The 10,721-nt window shown below is 42.6% G+C and overlaps 3 protein-coding genes across 3 annotated transcripts; 1 reads left to right on the top strand and 2 right to left on the bottom strand.

Moving 5' to 3' along the window:
- Positions 1-203: 203 nt before the first annotated feature.
- On the bottom strand, positions 204-4,158 carry ndufb8 (NADH:ubiquinone oxidoreductase subunit B8). Its single transcript, XM_084456468.1, has 5 exons — positions 4,058-4,158; positions 3,496-3,622; positions 3,044-3,143; positions 1,800-1,955; positions 204-358 (listed from the first exon to the last, which is right to left on the bottom strand). The coding sequence occupies exons 1-5, from the start codon at positions 4,146-4,148 to the stop codon at positions 266-268; spliced, it is 567 nt and encodes a 188-aa protein (XP_084312594.1). The 5' UTR covers positions 4,149-4,158; the 3' UTR covers positions 204-265.
- A 1,715-nt stretch (positions 4,159-5,873) lies between these two features.
- gpx9 (glutathione peroxidase 9) lies at positions 5,874-7,076 on the bottom strand (the record flags this gene model as incomplete). Its single annotated transcript, XM_084455975.1, has 5 exons — positions 5,874-5,931; positions 6,013-6,143; positions 6,368-6,498; positions 6,643-6,736; positions 6,945-7,076. The coding sequence occupies 5 exons, from the start codon at positions 7,074-7,076 to the stop codon at positions 5,874-5,876; spliced, it is 546 nt and encodes a 181-aa protein (XP_084312101.1).
- Positions 7,077-7,723: 647 nt separating this feature from the next.
- On the top strand, positions 7,724-10,028 carry fbxl15 (F-box and leucine-rich repeat protein 15). The gene is made up of 4 exons (XM_084456471.1): positions 7,724-7,836; positions 8,066-8,225; positions 8,479-8,981; positions 9,171-10,028. The coding sequence occupies exons 1-4, from the start codon at positions 7,811-7,813 to the stop codon at positions 9,358-9,360; spliced, it is 879 nt and encodes a 292-aa protein (XP_084312597.1). The 5' UTR covers positions 7,724-7,810; the 3' UTR covers positions 9,361-10,028.
- Positions 10,029-10,721: the final 693 nt, after the last annotated feature.

Below are 10,721 nucleotides of genomic sequence, written 5' to 3'. Positions count from 1 at the left end.
GCCCTTCTCTTCAAATTCAGCCTTTCTGGTTCTAACCCCAACTGATAAATCACGAATCAAAGCATTGATTGACTGTCTTTATGAATTAAGATTGCCAATTATAATTCTATATAATCTTATAGCAAAGTATACTATTAATTTGAGGACAGTCGTTTCTAAAATGTATCTATAAACAAATATTGTAATATGCAACAAAATTAATATTTAACATTAAGTCTTTATTAGTCACAGAAATATACACAAGTAGCGAAGTAGAGTTCATACATTAGATTTCATAATGTTTGACTTCTTCAGGCTGTTTTTCAGGATCTCCACCCCTCTCCAGGTGCAGGTTGTTGTAAGGATATTGCTTTGGTGCCTGGAACACAAGATATCTTACATGAGCTTTGTAATACTGTAATACAATACACCACCAGTGGAACACCCAACCTTTATGCACCTGCATGTGTTTCATCTGTAGCCTCATCCACAAAATTAAATCCCAACAGACTATAATCACAAAAGACTGAGGTATATTGTTCAGACTGCAGGCAAAACCGATTTCGTTCTCAAATCTGATCTTTACGACTGACTGTCCACACTTATTTGCAAGTGATCAGACTGGATTTGTGTATTCAGACATTGTCAACCTATCTGCATTGATTGCTGTGGTAATGTACGCTCATTGCACGTGTCATATGCCCTTCTTTCAACAGTAGCCAGTGGTTAAAACTATAAAAATGTATTCAAATAACTTACTCAATATCTACTGCAACATAGATTCAACAAAAACACAAGGCAAAGGTGTCCACTAGGTCACTGACGTGTTTTCAATGTTGTGCTACTAACAGCTTTTCTTATTAAGAAAAGAATTAGAGGTGAGACTGAAAGATGTTGCTGCTAGCGTTGGTGCCGGCGTTCTATACTCCACTCGGGACCAAAACCTGCTCTCTGAACGCTCCATCCAATCATGTGGTTACTATTACCTCACCAGCATTCCAGCTACTCGCTTGGCTGTTTATATTCTTCCGGTTTTGCAGGCATGATAGAAAGGTCATCAACACGCCCAGTCGCGCATTGGGAGTGATGTAAGAAGGACAGTTTGATATCAGATTTGAGTGGCTAGAGCGTCCAGACCCGAGACATCTATAGCAAATCGATTTGAATTGTATTTCAAGCCACCAATGAATGTGGCTCAAATTCGATTAGCAAATATCGGTTCCCATGTGATGATCTGATTCCAGTCTGGATATGGCAAAAATTGGATTTGGGCTGCCAGTCTGAACAAGCCCTTAAGCCGGGCTCACACTACAGGATTTTTGGGCCGATTTATTCCCGATTCATCCCTCCCAACAATTGGAAATCTGGTCTGGAACGTTGGTCGGCACAGATGTTCTGCCAAGATTATCTTGTAATGTTTGATATTTAGATTATTACGTCCCTACTTCACAAGCTAGACGGCGAGACCAGTGGTGCGTTGCTCCCTCGGGCACGATATTATCCCGTAGTGTGTGACGAGCCATTATTTTCAAATCTTGTCACGTGTGCTTGTTTGAGATTCCAGAGAAGAACATCTGTGAAGATTCCCCTTATGTGCACGATGCAACCCGATTTCAAAATCGGTTAGGATTTTTAAAATCCTGTAGTGTGAGCCTGGCATTAGGCTCAAAGGTAGTGGTCCAGGAAAATACTGATCTTGTACATACTGCTTCATGAAATCTCCTAACGAGATCCCCTGGAGGACTACAACATTGAATAACCTGTTCAGTTGAGAGAAAGGTTTGTATGAGGCCATGTGTGTTCTCCATCTGAATTCTTACCACAGGCTGGTAACTTGGAAACATCTCCCCTAGGAAGAACATGAACAGCATGAACCCAACAAAGCCACCCAGCTGTTTGCACATTGAGCTCCAGTCCACAGGGCTGGGGGAAGTATCCACACGGTTCCTGGTGAACATGTCAAAGTCCCAGTGCATCTGGTGAAAAAAAGGACAATAAAAACAAGTGAGGTGAGCCATTATCCACAGGAAGTGAAATCTGGGTTTTATACACTACCATTAAACTTAGAGTATGTAGTAGAATTAAAACTCCAATACATGTAAGCATTTACATTATTCTATATTGCCATCTCCCATGAAACCCATGTATTTGTCGCCCGCTGTTTGGCTCTGCTACAGCAATTTCTCTCTTTAAATTTATTTGTGGATTTTAGCCCATTTTGACCCAATTTGGTAGCCAATGGACCCTGACCTAGTGTCCAATTACCCCCTACTAAGCGTTGAGAATTCGATGCGCAACCCTGTCAGTGATGTGAAGTAAAGGGACAACTCCTTGACTCTGAGTTCACGACTAATTCCGACACCAGACGGGGTCGCTGTAGCACAACGAACCCTCAAGCGGAGATTAAACTAACCACCCTCAGGGAGCGGCGGCCCAATGTGCCACTCCCTCTGGGATCTGGCCATATTCGGATTTGGCGAGACCAGGACGTAAACCCCGGTCACCGGTGGGCAGCTGCACCAAAATATAATGCCCCCACGGACCCCCTACAACAATTTCTAAAATTGTGTGTCCAGTGGACACCAGTTTTAGAAAAACAGAGTGTGCACCCAATCAGCAACGCAGAACATTCCTCTATGGCCTTGTGGGCGCACCTAGTCTCGCATAGCCAGATCTATCTCCACACCTCGTTTTAGCACTGTGCCAGTGCTGGAGAAAGATCTGGCTGCAACCCATTGATATTCGGGGATGGGGATGGGGGGCAGTGCATTATAATCACAATCATCATGGATGTTTTTTTTCCAACCAAAATCCAAGCAAAATAGTGCCGGGGGATTGAATCTGATTGGCGCAGCTGGAAATTATGAGCAGTGCCAATGAGAGGCTTATCTCAAAACCCTACATCCTGTGAGTCAGACTAGGGCAGACACAAACTGCTCCAATCAAGCTTCAGGCACCGGACAGTGAACTGATCCTGATAGCATAAGTTACACATTGTCAGTTTAATTGAGCTGTTTAACTGACAATGAAACAACATGAAAGTTGTATGAAGAGTCTGTCTTACTGGCTCGCCCCAGTTCCTCCTCAGGTCAGGGTGGTCCCATGTGTACCAAGGGTCTCTCTCATGCTGGGATCTATCTGGCAACTTTGGGTAGTCACCATATCTGCAAAAACACAATACATGCAATAGTCTTTAATGCTGCAATCAAAACAGTAACTAAGCAGTCTGATTTAATGGCAAGATCAACGGATAACTGATTAGAATATTACAAAAATACAGTTCACTATCATCCCCATCTAACAGGTGTCAGTGCGTCGCTCATCAGTATCGCTTCCTTACAACTTTTCCACACTGGGATTGATCCCGGGTCCTCTGATTCGCAAACGCACATGACTATGTGTCAAACATCCACTACTGCTTATGCCATCGAAAAGCTAGCTCTCTGATGGCGCAAATTGGCATGCAGTGTTTATACTGAGGAGTGACTTTAACCAATTCACCTCGGTTACACTTACCCTTCCCCGTTATCAGCTATTGGCTGATAGTCATCAACCATCATGTTGTATTTCTTTGCAGCTGCTGCCTTCTCCTCAGGGGTCTTCGGGTATGGACCAGGAAGAATGACTTTAGAACCTCCCGAGGCTAAACAAAAATGAGGGAAAATAGATTAGCTTACATGGAGAGTGACCAATGAATGGTGGCTGCACAGACAGGGTCAAAAATTCTCTGAAACAGGATAGTTATACTGCACACTAAACGAAATTCTGACTCATTTACGACGTGAATTAAATATCAGTTCATGAACACACTATATGAACGTCGCATTCGAACAACGCAAGTGGGAGAACTGTCCGTAAACATGTAAACAGAAAATGGAACGCAACTGCAAATTTTAATTCCAGGGAATATTCTGACCCATCGCTCAACCGCTTACTTGCGTTAGCTAGCTGGCTAACGTTAGCATTTGCTAGCTCGTCAAGGTTAGTCCCCACTTGCAGGATACAACATCGTTGCTAATACGTATTTCAATGTATCTATCCAATCAAATGAGAAAATGGTAAATTGTAAAGTACAAACCTGCTCTGGCTCCAGAGAGGAGCGCTGGAACACCTAGTCTTCTCCCCTTGGAAAGGGCTCCAGCCCACCGTCGGAAACCTACGGCCGCCATGACAGCCCTGACTCTGACAGCAGGAGCCAAGTACGCATGCGTGTGGAAACGTGTGACGTAAAAAGGGCTTCTTCTTTTTTTTAACTCCGCCCCAGCGCGGCGCAGGGCGAGAGGTAATGTTTTCATTGGCGTGTGTTTGTCTGTTAGCAGGAATCCGCAATGAAACTGGTTGTAGAAGTGGTCCAACTTAGAAACCATTAAATTTTGGACCAAGTCCGAATCACGGAGCGGGTCCACGAGCCACCCAAACATGGCCGGCCATTCACCACCATTCATGTTTCTGACCAGGATGACGCAGAAACAACCAGACCGATTTTCATGAAACTCGCTGGAAGGGTGTAGCCAACTTAGAACCCATTACATTTTAGAGCGGCTCTGAATCACAGGGCGGGTCTTTCTTTCTTTGTTTGTTTGTTAGCAGGATTACGCAAAAACTACCAGACTGATATTTATGAAACTCGGTGGAGGGTTGAAGCATGGGTCAATTTAGAACCCATTAAATTTTGTAGTGGATCTGAATCACGGGGTGGTTCCACGAGCCACTCAAACACGGCCGGCCATTCACCTCCATTAATTTTTAAAACCAGGTTTACGCTAAAACTACCAGACTGAATTTCATGAAAGTCAATGGAGGGGTGTAACATGGGCCAATTAGAACCTATAAAATTTGGGAATATTGGCAAATTCATGCATGCATTCGGGACGAAGGACTGTGCTCTTTGAAGCACCATTTGTAGTTGAATTCGTATTTTAAAGGAATAAGGGTTTGTGTCCACCGGTAAGCTGTATGTAGCTGAACAGCGCCAAGCTTAAAGCTGCGTAGAGCGCACTAGAGCTGGAGTTTAGAGCTGGCTAGGCTACCTATGTTTTACCCCTACGTTAGCAACGAGTTTCGTGTTTTTGCAGACTGCAGATTAACTAGCAAAGTGCAGATAGCTAGCTAATGTTAGCAAGTGCAAACGTTCGCTCTCTCTGCAGGTTTGCCAAAAAACAACCATTATCGTCGCCAGAACAGCCTTTTACAGTCTGTGCTATAGCGACAAAAGTTCAACTATTTTAAACTGCAAAAAAAGCCTAGAGCTCATGGCGCTTTAGCACCAAAAATCGCTTGGAACATAAATCTCATCTCTATAGCGCCCTAGAGCTCATTACCCATTGTAAACAATGAGAAAACAGTGCTAGCACTAAAATACAGCTTGTCGGTGGACACACACCCTAACATATTATAACTGACGATGTAGGTTGAAATTTTATTTCACTTAAAATACACATAATACACCAAACTATCTAAGAGGAGTTCTATCTAAGAAGAATGTATCGGTGACTATTGCTATGACATTTATGGATGTTTTTCTTGTGATGGGCAAGAGAGTTTTGGAAAGTCATCTTTCCAAAATGGTTGAGTGTGAAATGGCCAACTTCTTTACCACAAATTTTCAGACTACTGTACATGAACAACACAACTCGATTAGTTTCGGACTGATTTATTAATAACGTCCTCTCCCAAAGGGAAGTTGTAGGCTAGCTTTTACAGTATAGTGACACTGGCCACTAGCAGCAGCTGGAAGGGTATGGTCCCAGAGTGAATGCACTGAAACTCTAAGTCCTTTTCTCCTTCCCATCAGATCAGCTCAGATGCAGGTCTGCATTTACCGAGGGATCGTCACTCTGCTGCTGCTGCTGGCTAAACCCCACTCTTGACTGCCAAGAATGAGACCAGTGTCTCTAAAGCAGCTCTGCAATATCTCTCTCCACCTCTTCAATGGGCCCATGAAGTTCATAGCTAGGAATCAAGGAGAGGCCATTGGTTTTAAGTGAAGATAAACAGAAGGCCATCTTTATGGTGTTTCACAGTTTGACTTACCGTCTGAAAGGCTCTCCATCTGCTTTAATCAGGAACTTCTCAAAGTTCCAGCGTATGTCATTGACTTTGATTGGTGACCAGTAGAATCTCCTCATATCTCCAATAAGAGAGTTCACAAAAGGCAAAGATTCCTGTGAAAGACTGAAGCTGTCAGTTATGAAGAATCATCCTTTTCAAACAAAATAATCAATTATCTTAAGTAAAGTAGGCTAGAGAACTAAAACTAATAAAACCACACCTGAGTAAGTGTTAGGTTAATACTTCAGTATACATGATGCATATATAACATAAAATATAGTCTTTCAACAATACTGACATGTCATCCTCTTATAATAACAGTGTAACAAATGATTACCTTGAGATAAGTGAAAAGAGGTTCTTCATTTAATCCATTGACCTCAACCTTGCCAAATACAGGGAACTTCGGGACATACCCTCCACCAGGTCTCACATACTTCAGAACATTGAGGGTCTCATCATTTCCCTCTGAAGCCAAAAAGAATACATACAAAATATTACAAGTCTAAACCTGGTATAACATTGAGAATGTAGAACAAATCAAAGTAGGGTATATTTATATTTACAACACAATTCAGATATCCATATTTTCAAAGGGGAAATAGCTCTGACCGGGTGCCTGCAGACCAAACTGGTTGCAGGAGAATCCCAGGACAGTGAAGTTGAGGTCACCAAACATTTCCATTAGTGCATTCAGTCTGTGGTACTGAGAGATGGACATTACAATTAGCCACACGTGTAAATTATCCATAGAATGGTATATCATCTTCTTATACACTATACATGAATAATATTGTTATGGGCTAATAGTAGCTGACCTAGCCTTGTGAGACCATCCTGATCTGTGAGCTTGCTAGATCAGGATTGTCTCACAAGGCTATTAATATCTGACCATCAACCCTATGAGTTATTACCTCCTCTATTGTGGACCCTCAGAAGGTGGCAAGGTTCACAATGAGAAGCACCTTGCCCATGTAGTTGCTGAGTGGAACAGTCTGTCCATCCAAGGTCTCTGCATCAAAATCGTAGATAGATTCATCTGCCATTACTGGTTATACTTTTAGCTTGTGTATCCAGAGTAGTCAGTCAGAAGTAAGTATTCACACAGCCACCCTGTAGGCCTGTCTCATTCAGGGAAACATGACTCTTTGGTCAGCAGTTGTTCAGCATGATTGACTCCATTGTATTCCGGAGAGGTGAATGGACAGGGTGGTTAATTGTTTAACATTCGCATGGGTATGCAGTATGTAGCCTATCCAGCTACTTTCTCTCAGTGCTTGACAATTATGGAAAACACTGTCCTACAGTATGAACACAGAGTAAACAAATACTTATGAATGGCGTGTAGTTTACATTATTAAGAATATTTTAAATTTGAATTAATTTATCCAATTATTATTTAAAATTATTATATTTCTATACTTGATATTTTAGACAAATATTATAGTATTTATGTGCGTTTATGGGAAATGATGCGTTGATTCACTTTCATTAGTTTGATCCAAAATACACAGCCAAAACGAATAACTGCACAGAATGGTGACTTAAATTGAAAGCATAGCCTATATTTCTGTAGCTGATCCATGTGCCTTTTGTGACAGCGCAACTCTTGAACACGCCCCCACATTATACTAACCCGGAAGTCAGTTACCAAGAACCATACATCCATGCCAAGAACCAAAGGCTCAAAGAACAACAGCCAGGCTCGCTCACTGAGTAGCCTACCTAGCCTGCAAACATTTTCTCTACCCCGCATATCTCTAATTACGAATACTCAAAAATGAATGAGGGAACAGATGGATGCAAGTATGTATTTGGAACGTGTATTTTGTTGACAAAATTTCTAGCAAGCTAGGAAAATAGCTAGCTTAATGTTAGGTGGCTCCACAATTGGCTAGCTAGCTTCTAGTTGAGTCGACCTGTTTAGGAAGCAGTGCCCCAATGCTCAATGCTCATTAAATCCCTTCATTATAGGGATACAGTAAGTGATCTAGCTAATTGACCTCGTCTGTCTTTTTGCAATGTGTCGTGCAAGATGTCACCTATTGGACTTACCCTGGGAGGATGTGCTGGTGACACATATCTTTTGCTACTTGCCACTGCGACACCTGGTCAGTCTACAGAGAGTTAGCAGGCAGTTCCATGCCCTCATCCAGGTGTACCTGGCCAACTGCAGAACCTTTGATCTCACACAGGTAGGTACAGATGTTGAGGCTGGGGAAGCAAAATGCTTTTTAGAGTTTGCTACTGCAGAATAGTAACAGAGACACTAATTAATATAAATATATAAAATACACATTAGGCTACATACTAAAAGCTTTTCTAAATAGGTAGGGCTTTAGACCAGTGTTAAAAGAACCCAGAGTCTGTGGTGCCCTCCAAAAGTGTGATAATAATAATAATAGTGTTTGTCTTAGATACTGTCTAACCATCCTCCAATGTTTACAGATAGGGCCTTCAATACCGAAGGAGGCATTTTGCTCTATGCTGAGGGACAACAAAGTTCTCCAGAGCCTGGCACTGCAGAACTGCTCAGACTGGGTGACAGACAAGGAGCTGTTGCCTGTGATTGGCCAGAACCAGCACCTGCTGAGAGTGGACATGAAGGGATGTGTTCGGCTGACCCGGCACTCCCTGGTGGCAGTATCCCTGAGTTGCACGAACCTCCGGCACCTGGGCCTGGCGCACTGCGAATGGGTGGACAATCTGTCCCTGCGCAGCCTGGCCGACCACTGCGGGGGGCTGGAATCCATCGACCTCACCGCCTGTCGCCAGCTCAAGGATGAGGCCATCTGCTACCTCGCCAGGAAGTGTCTCAAGTTGAGGTCCCTGTCAGTGGCAGTCAACGCCAACATCACGGATGAGTCTGTGGAAGAGGTGGCCAAGAATTGCAGGGGTCTGGAGCAGCTGGACCTGACGGGCTGCCTGAGGGTTAGGAATCAGTCCATCAGGTAACACACTGTTTGTGAACTTGTGGCCCCCTAGTGCACTTATCCTTTTATTTATTAATTCTGTAGTACACCGAGCCATGGTTAGTCTGCTCTCTTTCTTGCCACTCTCCTTTGAGATGCGTTGGCACATCCCTTGGCAGTTTTCTGGTACACTTGTGCTGAAACCTCTTTTGCCTGCTGTGTTTGCAGGACTCTTGCGGAATATTGCCCCAAGCTGCAGTCCCTGAAGGTGAATCACTGTCACAACGTGACGGAGTCCAGCTTGGATCCCTTACGGAAGCGGAATGTAGAGATTGATGTGGAGCCGCCGTTACAGAGGGCGCTGGTGCTCCTACAGGATGTGGTGGGGTTTGCGCCCTTCATCAATCTCCAGATCTAGGCAAAGGGCCATTTTCTCTCCAACCAACAAAAGTAAACAGGCTTGTACACTAGTTCCTCTCCGAAAAGAATCAACAAACATCATTTCAGACTTCACTGAAGCTGATCATGTTCATAAATGTTTATGATGAGACTCTTTGGAGTTGTTTCCCGATAATCATAATTACATCTTCAAAGTATGGTGATATTCCTTTTTTGTGTTCTACGGTCTACAGTACCTAGCACCTAGCCTACTCATCATCATTTGTTTTTGCCACAGGTTTTTGATGAGGTTAATTACCAGTTCCTACTACATCTTGTGTGCTGAGACATCAATCAAGCAAAGACGATCAGAAATGGATGTATATGGGAAATATATAGGAAATATATTGTAAAACCGAACTATTATTTATTCCAGTGATAAATTATATTTCGGTACAGATGGGGAATGTTTCTGTATTATCAAAGACTGAAGAACACCTTGCACTTTCCAGCGTCATTCTCCCAATTGTAAAATGATTACTGCACTATACTGCCTCATCAGTCATTGTAACCTGCAGCTTCTGAAAAAGGGCAAAATACACATTTCTTTTAAACAAAGAACATATTAGTGTTTGTACTGTATTTTGAAAGTTAATGTACAATACACCTATAATGGTTTCATTTAGAAACATCTTAAAATGTTTGAGTTGACTTGAAAAATGTATTTTCCATGTGTGCATATAGCTTGTATAGACTAGTAATATTTTATTGTTCATTTTATAATTTTTATGTGTTGAGGTCTGGGTGCCATCTTCAAATACTCTCCATGTCTCCTAACTTTTAATATGATCTGTGAATGTCTGAAAACAAGGAAGTAAAAATGAGTTTGTTTTCTCACAAGGTAGTCCTGACCTAGTACTGTACTAATGAAAATAATGTTTGTACTGCATTTATAATATATATACCATGGTCATGAAGTGTAAACAGTCACATATCACAATCATACTTTTACACGTAGAAAAAAAAAAGATCAAAAATGGAAAAGGCCAAAGTGAAGAAACGTCACACCGAGAGCGAATAGAAGTATTCTAGATAGTGTAAATGAAAGCTAGGTTGGCATTCTGCAAACCTGCTTGCGTTAACAAGACCTGCTGCAGACAGACAGACAGACAGCACCTCCAACGGCCTCTGCTGGTGGTCTTGGCCAGACAAACAGGCAATGCGTTAAGACAGGTAGGTAGAGTTCTCTACGGCTCTGGGTAGCAAACTTCAAGCCAATGCATCTGTCTACGTCAGATGTGGACCAAGCCCAAAGCGCCGTATCTCGATGCGATGGACAAAAAAACAGCTGTCAAACTAGTTTGTAATCTCGGGAGCTAATGTAATCGCCGTGTAGGCTAG

The sequence above is a fragment of the Borostomias antarcticus genome (assembly GCF_949987555.1).
Source record: "Borostomias antarcticus genome assembly, chromosome: 22".
NCBI classification, from domain to species: Eukaryota; Metazoa; Chordata; class Actinopteri; order Stomiiformes; family Stomiidae; genus Borostomias; species Borostomias antarcticus.
This window is presented reverse-complemented; position numbering and strand designations above follow the sequence as displayed.